This window comes from Nyctibius grandis, chromosome 26 (genome assembly GCF_013368605.1).
Source record: "Nyctibius grandis isolate bNycGra1 chromosome 26, bNycGra1.pri, whole genome shotgun sequence".
Taxonomy (NCBI): domain Eukaryota; kingdom Metazoa; phylum Chordata; class Aves; order Nyctibiiformes; family Nyctibiidae; genus Nyctibius; species Nyctibius grandis.
This window is the reverse complement of record NC_090683.1, coordinates 5,608,387-5,626,735: the sequence shown is the minus strand read 5'-3', so window position 1 is coordinate 5,626,735 and position 18,349 is coordinate 5,608,387. Positions and strand designations below refer to the sequence as shown.

At 48.8% G+C, this 18,349-nt stretch overlaps 1 protein-coding gene across 1 annotated transcript in view; it reads left to right on the top strand.

Moving 5' to 3' along the window:
• Positions 1 to 4,214: 4,214 nt before the first annotated feature.
• Positions 4,215 to 18,349, top strand: part of NPEPPS (aminopeptidase puromycin sensitive) — a 38,411-nt gene continuing 24,276 nt past the window's right edge. Inside the window, exons 1-2 of the mRNA XM_068418745.1 lie at positions 4,215 to 4,600; positions 13,761 to 13,845. Coding sequence (XP_068274846.1) covers positions 4,478 to 4,600; positions 13,761 to 13,845 — 208 coding nt within the window. The 5' untranslated portion in view covers positions 4,215 to 4,477. The remainder of the gene's footprint in view (positions 4,601 to 13,760; positions 13,846 to 18,349) is intronic.

The following is an 18,349-nucleotide window of genomic DNA, read 5'->3' as shown; positions in this document are numbered from 1 at the left end:
GGGCCACATTCTCACCGTGGGAGGCTGCTGGGGAGCACGGCCCCGGAGCACTCCTGTCTGCTGCTGTTCGGGCTGGGGCTCGCCCCAGCAGCGGTGACCTCTGGAGACACCACTTGATGGTGCCCCCAGCCCACGTGTGACCTTCCCTCTGCAAAACCACCACACTGGGATTTGCCCCGTTGGAGATCGGGGCCAGGGCTGGGATTTGGAGGGACCTGAGCATCAACAGAAGTGGGATGTGCTCAGCACCCGCCCGAAGCTGACCTCCAGGCAAGGGCTCAGCCACATTTGACTCCATCCTTGTGCAACTCGCCCCAGGTACACAGCGAGGCAGGGGGGTGACGGGCAGACCCGCACGCATGCATCACCTGCCTCGCCACGCAGCGAGAGGGGGGAGCGATGCAAAACGCCTCCCAACCCCTCGGGAACAGCCTGCGGAGCAAGAGGCCCCAGGAGCCACTTTGCAGCTCCCAGTGCTGCCGTTGTCCCCCGTGCTCCCGAATACCAGAGATTCCTGCCCTAAGCCGCCGGCCCAGACCTGCGAGGCAGGATTAGCCGGTGCCCTCCGGCTGCTCCCGCTCGGGGCAGGAACAGCAAAAACTCCAGCAAAAGAGAGAAGAAAAGAAAAGCCTCTCTTGGGATCTTTCTTTTTCTTTTCTTCCCTTTTTTTTCCCCTTGTTTTCCTAATTAAAATGGTGCACTGACAGCGGTTGGTGGCTGTAGAGACTCTGGGCTAATTACAGCTCCTGGCTTCCACCCCGTCCGTTTGTCCCCGGGCCCTCCCCAGTCTGGCGCTGCAGGAGGACCCGGTTTGGTCAGGACATGGCAGAGGAGGCAGCTTCCCCCCGGCTCTCTCAGCGGAGGCTCTCTCTTTTTTCCTTTCTTTCTTTCTGGATTCTTGCTGACAGCAGCATCTGTCATCTAACAATATCTCCCGCACGGACCAGCAGCCGCAGAGGGCACCCGGAGCCCTTTGCCGAGCACCAGCCCCGTGGCCGGCGCGGCCGCCGAGCCCCCTCGCTGCCCCCAGCACCGGGCACGCACCGGGAGGGCACCCAGCGACCCACGAAGCCATCGGGGACGGGAATTACAGCTCAGAGGAGACAATCCTCCCGCAGCGGCCAGCGGCTCTGCTCCAGGAATAGGCTTATCCTGTCCCTGACCTTGCTCCCTGCCCGGCCACGGCTCAACCCGTGGCCGTGAGCTGCACCGGGGCATCGAAAGCAGAGGCGAGGCAGGAGGAAAAGTGTGAGGTGTCTCAACACAACCCTGAGTCCTCCTCTGTCCAGCCTGGCTGCAATCACGCGGGGAGGCTCCGTGCCAACCCACGGGTCACCGCTCCGGCCCTTCCCTCGCTGCAGGGCGGACGGGACCGGCACCGCAGGCGTGAGCTCGCTTGCAAGAACGATGGTGAAACTTCCCCTGGTCCTGGGGCCCCAGCACCGACACGTCCCCATCCGTGTGTCCCGCGGGGCTTCGCGCCCCACCAAGGCGCTGGGAGGGGACGGTGGCAGGAGCGAGGGGAGGGCGGCTGCCCGGACCCCCCGCGTGTTTCCTCGCCTCCCTTCCTCTCCTCGGGGCTCTGCAGCACAATGCGGCCCCGCAGCAGCCCCAGATGAACCCGGGCTGCTCCGTTTGGTTTTTATAACGATGTGCTACGAGCCGTCTGTACTTTCTCCATGCCCCAGTTTGCACCGCCGGCTCCCCAGGACTCCGCAAATCCCCGCTCGCTCTCTCTCGCTCGGTGCTAACGTATATTTTAAACAGCGAGGTACCAGTTTTAGCAAAAATAAATCTCTTTGGGGAGGGAGGAGGAGGAAAAAAAAGGAGCAATTGCCGTTTCTAGCGGTGGAAGGCAATTAATGGTTTCCTGCCGCTGCGAGCTGTGCTTCCTTCTTAAAACGAGGGAGGTTGTGGCACCCACAAACACGGCACGCTTCCTTTCGGGGGGCTGAGCCTTCATCAGGTCCGTATTTAACGCCGCACGGAGCCACGGAGGAGGCACCAGGAGCTGCTGGATCTAAGACTCCCGTGGCACGTCCTGGGGCTGAGAGCGGGGCTGGGCTGTGGCTCTCACCCCGCAAGCTGGGTGCGGGTAAAGCCACCGCGGTTGCCGGCACAGGCTCCCCTCTTGCAGAGGAATTCACTTTTTCGCCCTCCTTTTTGCCATATAAAGCCTTTATTAAGAATTTTTAAACTTCCTGCTGGTGTTTGTCACAAACCCAAACAGCCATCCAACATCACCCGCTTGGGACGTTTATTACGCTGTAAATCCTGCTCGCTGTGTTGCGTACAGAGCTTTTTAAGACAGATTCCTTACATAGCATCTTCCCCAAGCCCCAGCGATGCTCTGCAGCACTGCTGACCCCGGGGGGAGCGGGGAAAGCCCCAAAGGGCTGCGGTACCCCGGGGTGGGCAGCAGCGGCTGCTTGGCCATGGGAAACAGCAGCGAAAAAACTGCTCAAGGGGTTTTTTTTTGACTTTCGAGGACATGAGCCTGGCCACGAAGGGCTGCAGCCCCGGGGTTTTAGCGAGAGCCCTGCAACACCCAGGTTTCACCTTGATGCTGCGGTTCAAGCACGGGGAGGAGGAGGAGGAGAGCGGCTGTTAGCTCAGGGTGGGGAGAAGAGCAACCCCAAGTAGCTGTCTGGACAGGTAACGCAAGCCTGGAGGACAGGACACCTTCGCCCTGCTCCACACGTGCACGTCGCTGTATTTTCGCTGCAAAGTCTGAGGGGTTTTAAGCTGATCTCGTGATTTTTTAGTGCTGGGGGTTAGCGATAGTTATACCCCGAGGCTGTGAGCAGCGCTGCCTTATCTGTGACCGAACCCAGGGAGAAAGGGACGTGTGTCCTCCAGATACAAGGGCCAGACACTGCACGGTGCTGAGCGGGTGCTCAAAGGACGGGACAGGGTGATGAGCAGCCCAGGAAAAACTCAAACCCGCGTGGTGCGCGCAGCGTGCTGCTGGCGTGGGACCTGCCGGCCGCTCGGTGCTGGGAGAAAGTGATCAATAAAAAACGCTCCACGGAGGAGAACCAACAGAACACCTCGGGACACGACACACCGGAGCTCATTAAACATTTGCAGAGGCAAGTCCCAGCTCGGACCCGGGCTGCTGCGGCCGGCCAGGAGCTGCCGCCGGCCAGCCCAGGGCTTAGAGCTGCCACCAGCACGATGTCACAGAGCAGCAGTGACACGTCCCTGTGACACAAGCCCCGGTGACAAGCTGAGGCCAGCTCCGTGGCGGGGCAAGGCCGGGCAGGACGCGCTCCTGGAAGACGTGGGACCAGACAGACTCTGCACGGCCTCTGAGCCCTGGCTGCACCCGTGGGTGCCACGAGGAGACCGGGCCCTGCCACGCTGCTGGGGGACAGAGCTGCCACACCGTGCCCATGGGCCCCCTGCACCCGAGCACGGGCCACCGTCCCAAGCCAGGGCGCCTCTCCCAGCCGCCTCCACCGAGGGCACCGTGCTGGAGCCCCCACACAGGGAACATCCCCCCGAGCACCGGTACAACCCCGGTCCCCCTCGGGGCTGCCAGACCGCTCCGCCCCGGGAGCCCCCGTCCAACCTCTCAGCCCCCTCGGAGCACCTCAACGGGGTGTCCCGTAACAGACCCCCCTCCCCGCGCTGGGTGCACCGTGCCAGCCCCCCAGAGCCGGGTGCACCGTACCAGACCCCTCTACCGGGTGCACCGGGAGCCCCCGTTAACGAGTTGCACCGTGCCAGCCCCCCAGGGCCGGGTGACCCGTTAACGGGCTACACCGTGCCAGCCCCCCAGGGCGAGGTGCACCGTACCAGACTCCTCTACCGGGTGCACCGGGAGCCCCCGTTAACGGGCTGCACCGTGCCAGCCCCCCTCTGCACTGGGTCCACCGGGAGCCCCCGTTAACGGGCTGCACCGTGCCAGCCCCCCTCTGCACCGGGTCCACCGGGAGCCCCCGTTAACGGGGCGCACCGTGCCAGCCTCTCCCCCCGCCTCCACCCTCCGGGGCTCCGTCCCGACGCAGCGCGAGCCCCACTCCCCGCACCGCCGGGCGCGCGCGCGGGTGGGGGGGGCGGAGCGAGGCGGGACGCACGCGCGCTGCCCGCGCCGCTTACGCAACGCGCCCGCGCCGCTCTACGTGCGCGGCCGCGTGGCGCCGCCGCGCGCACGCGCTGTTCCTCCTCCTCCTCCTCCTCCTCCTCCTGCTCCTGCCTTCCCCCCCCCCCCCGCCTCAGCCCCGGCCGCCTCGTGCCGGGAGCGCGCGCGCGCGCCCCCGCCCCTCCCTCCTCCTCCTCCTCCTCCTGCTCCTCCGCCGCCGCTCGCCCTCCCGCTCTCTCGGTGTGTGGGTGCGGGGCCGTCGCGTCGCCGGCAAGAAGCCACCCCGCTCCCGCCTCCCTCCCTCCCGCCGCCGCTCCGCCGCCCCCTCCTCCTCCCTCGCCGCCCCGCCGCGGGGGGGCGCAGCCCCGCACCCCCTGCCGCCGCCCCGCCATGCCGGAGAAGCGGCCCTTCGAGCGGCTGCCCGCCGACGTGTCCCCCCTCAACTACGGACTCTGCCTCAAGCCCGACCTCATCGACTTCACCTTCGAGGGCAAGCTGGAGGCCGCCGTGCAGGTAGGGCCCGGGCCCGGCCCCTCCTCCTCCTCCCCCCGCCGCCGGGCCCTGAGGGGACCCTTCCCTCAGCCCACTCCCCCCGTCGCCGGGCCTTGAGGGAGCCCTCCCGGGCCCCCCCCGCCCTTCCCTCCCTCAGCCGGGCCCTGAGGGAGCCCCGCCAGCCAACGGGGGCCCAACCCCGCCTCTCCCCTTCCCCTCCTCGCCGCCGGGCCCTGAGGGCCTCCTACCCGCTCAGCCGTCCGGGGCCCGGCCCTCGGTGCGGTGGAGCCGGCCAGGCAGGTGCAGGGAGGCCGCTCGGAGCTGCCCCCCCCTCCGCGGTCTCCGCCCTCCCTTCCCATTCAGCCTACACATATATATGTCTATGTACCCCCCGACCGCGGGGCCAGGCGGCGGGGAAGGGGAGAGGGCAGCGGGCAGCCCGCGGGCCCCGCCCTGCCCCGCTCCGGCCCCCGAGGGGAGCGGGAGCGGCCTGGGAAGGGCTGGGGCCCCCGCGGCTCCCCCTCGGGCTGCGCGGGGGGTGCCCGGCCCGCTCCCCTCGCACCGTCCCCGGCTCCTCTCCCGCCTGCCCGCGGCCCTGCGAGCAAAAGTCTGTATGTAGGTTAGGCGTGGAGCGGTGGGAGCCACGGGTGTCTGCCTCGCTGGTGTCCCCGGCTTCCCCCAAACCCGTAGCGAGCACCCTGTTCCTGTTTTCAGCCTCCAGCGTGCTGCTCTTATCTATATCCAGCCGTTGAGATGGCTCGGGATTTTGCTGGAAAGACAAACTACCACATATGCAATTAAATGAGAACTCCCCCAGTGTAGTACGGTAAGCTGGTAGGCCTCAGAGTCATGAAAAGCGTGAAGTCAGTGAAGCGAGAGGCTGGGTTAGCAGTGGAAGGGGTGTGCAGACTGAAAACGCCGGCTCTTCTGCCTCTTCTGAAATGCAAAAGCTTCCCCCCATGTTCATGCTTCATAGCCAGAACGTTTGATGAAAGCCCTGAAGTCTCATAGTCATTCTCAGGCTGCTGTGCCAAGATTTCCTAAATTTGCTTTCATGTCTTTCCTTGTGCAGTGATTTGAAGTAGATACAGAATTGTAAGGGCTTACTGGAATTTTTTTTTTAAATGGGATGACTGTATCTATGATTCTGAGAGCTCAACAATGTTTGAGGGAGATTTTTAAATACTGAGATATGTACAGATTTAAATCTTGGTCTAAAGAGGTGCTTAAAACCTTGTTTTAAAATGAGGTAGCGTTGGGGTAATAAAGCTGCTGAATCCGCAGCACAGGTACTGAAGAGAGCGAGTGCCTCACTGGGCAAGTGTTTGTGGAAGTTGGGGAGGGCAGAAGGCTGTGGATGATAGTGAACCTTGTGACTTTCGGGACCTGGAGGAAGACGACTAGAGATGAGTAAGTTTCTGTCATGTGGAAGAAATACTGAAAACATAAATGGCTTGGCAGATTTTGTTCTAGCTCAAGTCCTCGGCCGCTGCTGTCTTTGGTGCATCAGCCTGGGTGAAAATGCTAGCTCGAGAAATTCCCAGTCTCTTCCGTCTTAATCCTAGCCAGCTATTCCTGTCTTCGCACCAAAGTTGCTGCTCCTCGCTCCTATTACAGCTGTGGGGCTGTGCTGCAAATGGGATCACTGAAATCATCCAGGTTAAAAATAACATGCAGGGGGAGGGGAGTAGAGGCTTTTTAAGCCAGCATTGCTACTGAGGAGAGGGTAGGAATGAGCAGCAGCCTTGGAAACTTAGTTTAAATCCAAGAGTAACGAGGATTTGGAGGCTTCTGGTGGAGATGGTAGCTGGTTGGCAGATTTTAGGCCTGTTGAGATATTTTTAATATTGTTTGCTGTTCAGGGGATTGCTCAATGAATTCCTAGAGCAATGGATACCACCTGACGATGCAAAATCCTGGGCTTTCCTACCAGCTGAGGGCATGCGTTAAGGAAGAACACTGCTCTGGCGGGTTCAAGGTTGTAAAAAACTTGTTCACATCACATGTTCCTACTGTAAAGAGGATTAAAAAAATATAGGGCGAGGTTTTTAAAACATATCTAAAGTATATGTCTATTTTAAAATAACTTTTAACAACCATAGACAGAAGAATCATAAGGCCACATCTCAGCTGCATGCAAGCAAGTACAGGAGAGGTGCAGGAAGGTGTGTGGGGTGAGTGTTTGCATGCTTGTCTCGAGTTAGAAATCTGGAGAAGTTTGCTGTGGCTGCCAGTGTCCAAAGCATGGTGGAGGCACATTCCAGAAAATTAGAGGGTAACTATTCTGCACCTTAATGGAGAGAAGAACAACCAGCTCACCTGCAGTACTAGGTGGGCAGGATGCGGATACTTTTTGTACAAGGGAATGGCTCGCTTCAGAATATGCTAACATTTGCTAGTTGTTATTGAACTGGGATTGAATCTGGAAAATAAAAAATCATTTGTGTGCTTTTTGACCTAATTGGTTCAATTAAGGACCTGTGGGCCATTTCTACGAGCACCTTGTAGTAAGGTGGAGTGGAGCTCATCAGAGGCATTCTGTTTTCTGCACACTTGGGAGCTTTGGCATACAGTGTACAGACATCGAGGTAAAAGTGGTTTTATGTTAAGACACAAACGTTGAATTTTCCAGATTTTGGGTAGGGAAATACATACACTGCCACCTTTTGAAGATCTGGGTATTGTTTTTTATACCCAATCAAGAATATTAGTCCCTCTGCCCCATTCCAATATGATAATGGCTGGACAAGCGATAATCCACATCAAGTACTTAAACCAGTGATGCTTTCTGACCCGTGGGGTGAGTACTGAACCTTTGACACCAGAATCAATCATTATTACTCACCAAATTAGGAAAACATCTCATTAAGTACATCAAAAGTGTTGGTTTGCTTTGTTGTTTTACATCTTTAGTAGCAAACTGTGATAGTTTGCTGTGATACTGAGTCAAGGTATGACAAGTAAACACTTGATCAGTCTGTGTTTCTCACTCAGAGCCATGAAATAGGATTTGGCAGCCCTCTGTGTAGAATTTTGGTAAATCTTTGGACTTGAGCACCTGAAGAAATGTTAAATAACCTTCCAGTCTTGGCTTTGGGGCAGTACACTTGTGTTGGCTTTTGCACACATACATAACTTAACATTTTGTCGTTGTGCCACAACAATAAATGTTACACTTATGTGGCTCCTTCAGATAAACTTCAGAGGATGAAGCCTTTTATGATTCAAACGATAAGGCTGTTGCTTCAGTGTCAGCAGTGACCAGGCTGATTTCAAAGCCTTAAAAAGAAATTATACATGTTTGTAGTTTATTGTGGCATTTCTAGTTTTCGGGTTAGGGAATTGGCCCTCTGGAATGATACTGAAATCTGTCTCTTGATAGTTTAATTTTGTAGCCTTTTGAAGCTGCACTTGTTAAGTATCTGGTAACCTATATAATAAGTTTTGTCCAGTTACTCGAGATTTTTAAATAATGTAATTTGTGGTAATATGAATATTTTGGAAGTCTGTAGAATTGTGTAACAATTATATAAACCGACAGTATATAATTGCCATTTATCACAGTTAAAAACCCCAAAATCCTTAAGGGGTTCTCATGAAATAGTTCATTTATCACAGCTAGGACAAAACGTGGTTGTGGGAGAAGAGGATGCTGCGTGTTGGTAGCAGATCTGGAGCTGAAAAAGTCGCCTGCTCATAATCCTGTGATAGCTCTCTCAGTTATGTCGTCTTTTAACATTTTAAACTGTTGATTTGTTGGGTGTGTGAGGATGTTTCTGAATGAGCACAATTAAGATTTTTTTTTTTGGTGGAAATAGTTCATCTACTTTATTCATCTGTTAGCTTGAGATTTAATTATTGTAACCCTGATTCTCAGGGTCTAGTTATCAGTGCAGTGCACTCGTATTACTCAGTGTCTAGGTCAACTTTTTTCCATTCTGCTTCGAGGGCTGAACAAAGAGGGTATGTGGGGCCGTTCTGTTCTTCAGCATCACGCTGAAAAGGCAAACACGAGTGAGTAGCAACAGAAGCAAACATCTGGCTCCCAAAGTTCAACGTGTGTTTTAAGCTTCTAAATGGAAGTTCTTAAGGCTGTCACGGCTCCAAACGATCACCTGTCAGTGCAGGGTGTAGTGGAGCAGAGCTTCAGAAAGGTGCATGGTTCTAACTTCTGGTATTTACCTCTATATAAACTCCCTTCTTTGGAGAGTGTTTTGTGGTGACCTGTGAGGAATGGCTGAGGGAGCTGGGGGTGTTTAGCCTGGAGAAGAGGAGGCTCAGAGGTGACCTTAGTGCAGTCTACAACTACCTGAAGGAAGGCTGTAGTGGAGTGGGAGTCGGCCTCTTCTCCCAGGCAACCAGCGCTAGGACAAGAGGACACAGCCTCAAGCTTGGCCAGGGGAGGTTCAGGTTGGACATTAGGAAGCCTTTCTTCTCAGCAAGGGTCATTAGCCATTGGAAGGGGCTGCCCAGGGAGGTGGTGGAGTCACCATCTCTGGAGCGGTTTAAGCAAAGACTGGACATGGCACTTAGTGCCCTGGTCTAGTTGCCATGGTGGTGTCAGGGCAATGGTTGGACTCGATGATCCCAGAGGGCTCTTCCAACCTCATGGATTCTGTGTGATTCTGTGATTCATTTCTTTCATTGCAAACTACAGTGAGGGGTTTCTTGGTTTCAAAGCAACCTATCTTTAAAGAATTTACAACCTGATGTAGATGGCTCTTTTAAATATCTTTCCCTTTAATATGTCTTAAGGATACTGTTATATTTAGCAATGTTTAACCTGTATCTGTTGCTTTTTATAGGTTAATTATGCAGTATGTGCTAGACTAGAGAATGTGTAGTCTTCTGATCCTGCTGCATGCCAGCTGAAGATTAATTGTGGCACTCTTGTATGTAAACCTTGAAGAATTAAGCTTAATGGGAATAGTATTAGTGTTCAGTATCTTTTGGGAGGGGAAGTTATCTAGTATAAGTATGCGGTCATGTTATCCAGCACTGTAACTTACATTTCCAGCACATAACACTCAAATTCAGATCTAATTTTAAGGGTACTGTGCTGAGTGTTCAAGTCTGGTGCTTCAAAGTCAGGAGCGTGGGGCTCTGTGGACCCTTATGCCACCAGCTTCAAAAATAGGAATGCCTTTGCTCTTCTCCCCCGCAGAAAGGCCTCTTTCAGTTGGTAATTCATAAGGCTAAGATGATTGCATTGGTCGGAGTTACAAAGGGATTTACTTGTCTGTGTGAATTTGACACTTCTGAAGTATGTGCGACTGCTACAGATGAATGTGGTTGGGTGCTCTTTGGAATGAAGTGGATTTTTCCAGTGGGCCAATTAGTTGTGGCATTGGTAATTTTACTACTTGGCTACCATGATTTGCTCGAGATGCAGATTAATGGAACTCTTTATTCCTATTCTCTTATTGAGGTTTTGAATTCTTAAAAAGATACATCCTAGAACACAACGGAGGTAATTTTAGTTGCCTATTTTTAGAGAGTAAAATGCTGAAAACATACATGCTTGTTATAATGCTACATTTAGAAAAGAACTCTGAAGCTGAGTGACAAGATTTTAGTTATCTAGTCTTATAAATGGCTTTAGAGAATTAACTGTGACTATAGAAGATGTCTTTTGGTGCACCTCATCCTGTATTTCAGGTAGGCTGGCATTCTACTGAAGACATTCAAGTTCTTGTTTCTAATGTCCTAAAAAGGTTTTTCCATCAAGTCCTTTCCTGCTCTGATAACTGGTGAAAGCCAAAAGCTTTACAGCATCTTCGAGTCCTGTTTGGCAGAGCCAAATAATTAACCATTTTAGCTCTTCTTCCATTAAATTATATTACCTTGGAAAACTTTTGAGGGAAACTTAAGCTGTTATCTCCTGTTGGGTGAGATTTTCCTTCCCAGAAACAAGTGCTGAGCAGGAATGTGGGTGTGTAGGGGGTTGGGAAGTGTGTGTCATCTTAATCTGACAGCAGGTTACTGACACAGTTAAAATGTGTTAAAGGTCTGCAGTTTTATTGCAGGGCAGACCTGCTTGTGGTATCTGTGTCTGGCTAATCTCAACAGGTATTTGAATTCTGATTTATGGTACTAGAGTTTCATCAAAAGCAACAAGTTTAAAGTTTTGAAACATTCCTTCATTCCAGAGACTGGTCTTAGTTCATCTGCTGCTTTTAAGCACGTCAGCCTTACGGCAAAACTACTTTCGTTGTGGGCATTTGTAGCTTGCTCTTGCCTTGATTAGCCTCTTCTTGTTGAAGAGTAAATTTATTATATCATAGAGCAAGGTGAAGCAGGGTGACAGTTCGCGTATATATAGCTTTGTAATTGGTTGTACCTTATGCAACAAGATGCTTTTTTGCCTTTTAATATGACTGCATTCATGAAAAGCACTGTATGGGCAGAATATCTGCCTTCCAAAACATAATATTAGCAGAAATGTAAAAGCAGTTTCAAGCTATCATTTACAGTAAAACACATCATTCATCTTCATGGTGTATATGGTGTCAGGCACTAGGTTCTTGTGAGATAAAATGGTCATCAGTTAAGTATGCTGGGCGGTTTGTAGCTTTGTTTTGGTTTTGTTCTTACAGGTGTGTCTGTACTTCGTTATTTTCAGTGGATCAGAGGGAGGAGGCTCTCGTGCTGGAGCCTCTGTGCCAACATTTTTTTTCCCTGCTGAATTAAATTGTGAGAGCATCAGGAGTGTGCTGTACAGTACAGACAATATTCATATCTGCACCCTGAATTTTGCCCTTTGGTTTTTTGGGAGTTGGAGGGTAAACATTCCTTAGGCTACTGGTTCGCTCAGTCCCTTTAAATGTTTTCTAGTATGTTGCACTCTCTTGTAAAACTGCCTTGATACTTGTAGGTGGTAAGAAAATCTAAAAATAAGGTAATTGTCTTTCTAAGAAGCCTCTGAAGCTGTCTCTGCTTAAACCTAAACTTTCTTATTTTGCAGGCACAGTGCGACACTGAAAATTCATCTGTCCTCAGAAGGGGTTGTTTTTTAAAGATCAAGCCTATTGTTAAACCCAGTATTGTCTGCAATTTGGACAGCTCTTTATGCATCTTGAATTCTTAATCCAGAGAGATTTGGATTTGTAGATTGAATAAAGGTCTCTACTAGACGTTTATAAAAAGCTTTTCTTGTTCTAATTTTTTCTGAGTTTTGGAAGACCTTGAAAAACCCCAAACCCTAATGTTGTAATGAAAATTGATGGGCTTTGATCTTAGGTTTTGGGAAGTGTTGTAATCCTTTAGTTTCATGCATACCAAATTGAAAAAAAAAAATAGATTTCAGATTGTAAATCTTTACTAGAAGCATCCATTCTGACCTGTGTCACTTCAGCTGTTACGTTTGCTCGTTTTATGCTTTGCAAGCATGCTGTTTTTAGAATCAGGTTAAGTTTATTAGGTAACATTGTTTTGATTTTATTACCATAAAGCAGCAACACGGTGAAAACAACACAGCTCTTCTGCACTGTTCTGTGTGACACAAGCAGGATTTGGAAAGATTCACTAATAGTTACGTTTGTCAAAAGGTATAAGCCCTTACGTAATATTTATTATACAAACAACTCTGTTAGTAGGACTAAACCACAGACATTTGCTTCAGAAGCAAAGTTGGTGGCTGAGGTTAGAAAGAAACTTCTGAGTCAGGTTTGTCTTGTGTTAACCATCCGCCGTGGGGGTTGGCTTTCCTTGGGTACCTGCTCTTCGCCCTTTGGTTCACAGATTGTTAGACTCGATGGACCGTTCCTATGATGTGGGTACGCCTATTAAGTTATGCATTTAAATTTCTTAAGGCCCTCTTATCACTAACTAGACTTGAATTTGGTTTTTATGTACACAATGACTAAGGAACCGTTTCTTCAGTGAGCCTAGGTAGAACAGCTTAAGACTGAATATCTGCTTCCGTTTACTCATCTTGCGTAGATCCCAGCTCCTTTATGGCGATGATAAGTGTCTGCTGCAACTATGACACTTCACAGCTTCTTATTTTGGCTTTATTTGTAATAAATGCGTTTACATTCAGATGTCTGAGTGGTGAGCTGGCGTGCGTGTGCAGGGCGCTTTGCTGATCTTGCTACAGGGGTGAAGAAGCTCTTGATTCATGGGAACTGGTTTCTATCACAGACAAAGAGGTCCAGTTGGTTTCTGCTGTGTGTTCAAACATGGAGAGGTGTTAATATGGCATTTTAATGTTGTAATAGTGAAAAATCAAGAAAGGAACGTAGGTCCTTATGCTTTAAGGAACTTACTGTCCTGCTGGGGTAGGAAGCAGTTCCTTCGTGCATACATCAAACTCTAGTTGGCTGTTACAGAAATTCTTGCTCCTTTATTTAAAGAACTGGCATTGTCTGCTGCTAGAAATTGTATCCTGGGCTAGCAGGATTACCAGCTCGATCCAGTGTGATGATTCTAGTGATTTCAGCCATAAGTTTCTAAATAATTCCTAGTTTAATTCCCAAATATTTTACCCCTTTGTAATTAATTGATATTTAATTTGAATTCCTCTGTATTCGAGCTCTTGCATTCAAATAAAAAGCTGGCACAGTGAGACAGTTTATTACTACGCTGGGAGCTGGCCACTTGTTAAATAAAGCGAAGTGTGTGCAGCCAAGAGCTGGCAGAAGGAGAGCTTTCAGGAAAATGTAAAGGCGAATTTCTTGGCAGATGTTTTTAACCGAAGAAGTTCTTGCAATGACGACAGTTTACGATGCAGTGCCGTAGGTTGTGTTTCTGATCATCTCTGAAAGATGTTGAGTTTGTGTTCAAAGGCTTTTACTAGAGTCTCCTGTAGGTCATCTCTAAAAGGAAGCTTACGGGCTCTCTATCTATTTTTATTGGTCTTGGATTCCCCGGCATGTACAAGGGCCCTATTGTCAAGCTTTCATACCAATTTTTAACAGGCACTTCATTCCCTTAAATAATTTACAGTCTTGATAAGTAGGCCTGGATGACTTGAACGTGATTCAAGTACGCGTGTTCTGGAACAAATGAGAGCAGTCCGTGGAATATCTTTTTTTACCACTCTTGAGCACTAAATTTTATTTGAAACACTTGATGATGGAGGGTTTTTTGGATTAAAGGGCGGTGGGAATGCCTACCTAAGGGAGCTCAAGGGAGCAGGAAACACCATTTCTTCCTGATACTCATAAAATTTCTCTTCCAGGTGAAACAGGCAACCAACCAAATTGTGATGAACTGTGCTGACATTGACATTATTACAGCTTCCTATGCGCCGGAAGGAGATGAAGGTAGGATTGCTTTTTTGCTGGCGTTTTTACCTGTTAATCCATTTCATTTCTGATGCGAGGTGCTGTTGCCAACAGTTAACAACTTTGATTGCAAAATTGTGTAATAGTTTGATAAGCTAACATTCCCCTAGAGCGACAAATTATCTAACCTTCATTCTCTTCTCGTCACTACCATTTGCATTGTGTTTAAAAAATGTTACCTCAAGCTTCCATGAAATCTATGTTCTACTCTGGTGTGCCTGAGTGTTGTAGGCAAAAGGATGTGTGACTGTTTTGACACTGTTATTTATGTTTATACCAGGTAACTGTGTAAGAGCATGATCTGTACCTATGGATTTTGTAATATTGACAGAATTTGTGACAAGGGCTTAGATAAGGAATGCATCAATAATGGCCTGCAGTGGGAAATACTCATGGGGAAGGATTTGAGAAAATACAGAAGACACTTAATGGACATTTAGCAGGATGTTCCACGTGTAGGGCAACGTGGAAAAATGTGGTTGTGTGGAGGTGACAATGGTTGGGGTCCAGTTCAGTGAAAGGCTGGAAGTTACTGGAGAAATCGAAGAAGCAGTACCTGTTTGTAACACGCAGTTATAGCAGTTGACATCTTCCCCAATTATATTTCGAGGAGATTTAGCAGGCACAAAAGAGTTTTAGCAATTGAAGCATGAAATAATTGAGGTGTGGAAAATAAGTTCCTTAAAACAGAGTGCAAAGCCTTTCTGGTTTTCTTATGGAGCCTTTGCTATTTCAAGCACAGTAGCTATTTGATCCGCTGTGTACAACTGTTTCTTAAGTCCTTCAGATGACAAAAGGCTCTGCAGAGCTTCTGTTTCTATAAGGAAAATGCCACAATGATGTCATGAAACACTTTGTTAGAACCATGATTGTGAATTAAAGGATGATCTTGCAACAGCTGAATAAAGTTGGAGAGAAAGGCTGTGTTTGAACACCTAAAGAAGAAAAGAAGTCTTAATTTTCTGGACTGGATTTGGTAGGGACAATTTCAGTTCTTGTTGTAGTGAGGTTATCCTATAGCTAATAGATTTGTATGTGGCAAGTAGAATGTCTGCAACGAGTCTGCATTTAAATTGGTTTGATTTTTTTATTTTTAATATAGCATTAAAGAAACCAGAGGGCTGAAGTACAGCTGAGAGGAGCTGAGCGGTGCTTAGGTGGATGGGGACCTCTGTCCCAAGGAAGTCGCGTTGGGTGGGTGTGTTGTGGAAAAGTAGAGCTCACCGCAGGAAGTGCAGTCGCGGCGAGAGAGGGCGGCAGAGAAGAGTTATTGCCAAAGAGCCTGGAGCCCGGCCACCAGCCTCGATAGCGAAAGAACAGAGCGCTGTTTCCTACGTGGTTCGGGCTCCCGGGTTGCACCCTGGCGCTCCATTCCTTGCGTGCCTTCCACAGGCTGCCGTTAGTGATCTTTGGTTGATTGGATGCACCGCGTTGCTAAGCACTCCTGGAGCTATTTCTTATATTGAGTAATGAGGTGATAACGAGAGTGGTAGTAATAGCAGAGTGTGTAAGGAGTCCGTTCCGCCTACCACTGTGCCCTAGGCCCAAACCACCTATTAATTTTCTTATTTTGTCATTGAGAAAATGAAAATAAATTGAAAGGGTACCTAGGAATAAAGTGTCTTTCCAGTCAAATCAGGAAAAATACATCAAATAGAGAGGATCTCTATTTTAATGTGTTATCTTTGTTGTTTTCAGAGCTGATTTCCCTCTCATAGAGGTCTATTTTTCTATTCTTTAACACTGATATACTCTCCTTGTAACTTCAAAGTATTAATAGTAGCGTTTAATGGAGAGTTAAAACCACATACACTGGAAGTGAGTTTCTGTGGCATTAATTCCTTCATTCTGATTCTTCAGATAACCTTGAATGTGGCACTCTGACACACAGGAATGAGTACAGCGCTCTGGCTATAGTATAGTCACTCACCTCTCAAACTGTTGTATCATAAATACTCGAGGTGCAGTTTTGCTGCATGTTTACTATAATTATACTCAGGCTTCATGGGGTTAAAACATATCTTTCAGTTTGGTAAACTGCCAACTAGTGTAATGGCTTTGGAAGTAAAATTGCATGAAATTGGCAGCCTGTTGGCTGGCACCTGTTGATACAGATCAAGTCAGTCTTGCTAATGCTGCTATTGTGCACAGCTTTTGGATGGTAATTGTGTAACTGGTCTCAAAACCAGAGTACGAAGTATAGTCCAAGGAACCAACAGAAATATCAGCCAGATCATTTGGATTGAATTACTTAGGTGAGCCTCGTACCAACTGCCTATATAGTATGTTTGAAAACAAGCGAGAAGTTAGTGGTGGTTTCTCCTTGAAAGGCTCTAGTGAAGGATCGTCACCTCTTTTAGTTCTGTACCTCAGGGGGGAAGAATTTGTCTGCACTTGTCTGTAAATGTGAGACAAAAGATAATCAGTCACTTACCTCCTTTCAAGCGTGGTTCTGTTCTGAAAAGTAGCTGTGTGAAAAAGAGGCCTCCTTGCTCAGCAGGTACCTTTCCCTTGTTTATGGGGGTGGTCTGTTGGCTTTTGTCCAGAATGGTTTATTATTTTGCTAATAATTCCTGTTAGTCTTGAGCACCTATTGCACAGCAGCAGAAATCTTAGCTGGGACGGTGGGCCATGTTTTCCCTCCCCTCCTATTCGCTCTTCTAGAGATGGGTAGAGCAGAGGGTAGAACTTGGTCTTTGGAATTTTAATGCAGATTTGTAGGGAAATCAGATTATTGCCCAGTGTTTGACAGGAGGCTGAGGGAGGATCTCTGAAGCTTTAAAGTCAAAGTAAAAAATTTTGCTGCGTCATCCACAATTGAGTGATAGCGAATAATAAACGAGGAGAGATTGATTACGCAGTACTTAGGAGTAGAAAAACTGTTTCATCATAAAACTAGTGTAGTGATTGTAACTGGAGGTTGTGGGTTTGCTGTTTGTGCCAGGTATGCTGTAATGGAACAAAGCTCCTCAAAAGACTGAGTTTTCCGTTGCTGAAGTTTTGACTGGCTCCTCCCACTCATCATAAGGAACAATTGTGTTTGTTTTTTTCCAGAAGCTGCTTTTTAGCATTTGTAGTCAGATGTTTATAGAGCAGCCTCAGCGTTCAGGTGTGCACGTGCTGCACTGCCTTTGTCCAAACGGGTGACTTTGCTCAGCCAAATGAAGAACCGAGAAGGCATTCCTAAGGAAGTTGGTTCTTCAGTTAGATTTTAGGGGATTGAGTTTCATACTTACTGAATGCCAAGTAGTCTGAGCTTCCTGTGAGTCTCTCTAAGGAGCTGTGAAATTGTGATGGAGTCATACTCAGTGAATTACACATTGTCTTCAGCTTGGAAAGCTTTTCAGATACTGGGGGATCTAAAGCAGCTTCTTAAAGTCAGAGATGCTTGGAGGGTAGTAGTTGGCAATTTCACTTAGAAAATTACAAGGAACCATAGTGATGTTTCTTTAGCAGAAATAATCGAGTGAACTTTGATTTGTACTTCAACCTTTAAAAGGTTTTAAGGCCACAACTCATTATTTTAGTCTTTTCCTAGGGCGGTAGGGACATGCTTGGATGCTAGTGCTAGGTGCTGGTTACACCAGAGCCTCAGCTGATGTTTAAAAACAGCAGCAAAAGATCACTAGTGCTTATGGAAAGGTTAATAATGTGACCCAAGTGTGTGTAAGCAGTGCTTTCCTTGGCCTGGGAGCACTACTGTTTCATGGTGATGGTAACGCAGTCTGAAATCATGCTGCTGTGGAAAGGGGCAATGACGCTTGTCCTCCCTCCCTTCCTTCTGTTGGCATTCACGTTTGTACTGTTGAGCAGGAACTGCACTGGCTGAAAACTGCCTCTACAAGGGAAAAAGGAAAAAAGGCAGCTTGGAGACAGATCATCCTCCTGACCCTGGTGACTGTCTGTGAATGCTGGTGGAAGGAAGGGAATGGGAACACGCAGCTGGGGCCAGGTGGGAAAAATGAGACTAGTGTCTCTGCCCATAGCAGACCAGATTTGTTTAAGCCAGTTGTGAAACCTTTCTTTGTTGTGGAAAAGCTCATCTTCGTCCTTTCTTCTGGAGAGGACTTGACGTGACAGAATTTTTAATGGTGGGTTTTTTAAGGAGGCCTGGGCTGCTTTGGCATGGACAGTTGGGGAATATCTGGTAGGTGAGAATACTTCTGACCCCTGTAAAGGATTTACAGCAGCTGGTTTGAACACGTGGGAGATGTGAAAGGGCTTGAAAGCATCAGTGTTCTCTGGGATCGCACCGGCGTAGTTCAGTGGCTGATGCTGAAGGAGGACAGTGAGTGCTGTGTCAGCCTGAAGATGTTTTAAGCTAACGTGTTTAATTTGCAGATAGAGTAGGCAGAGCGCACACAGCCGCTGCAGCTCAGCTGATGAATGCAAGTTCATTAAGCCAGGATACCTTAATTGCCTGTGACTTCTTCACGCTGTGGCATGAGGGCTACTTGAAAAAATTCCATCTCTTGCACTTGGC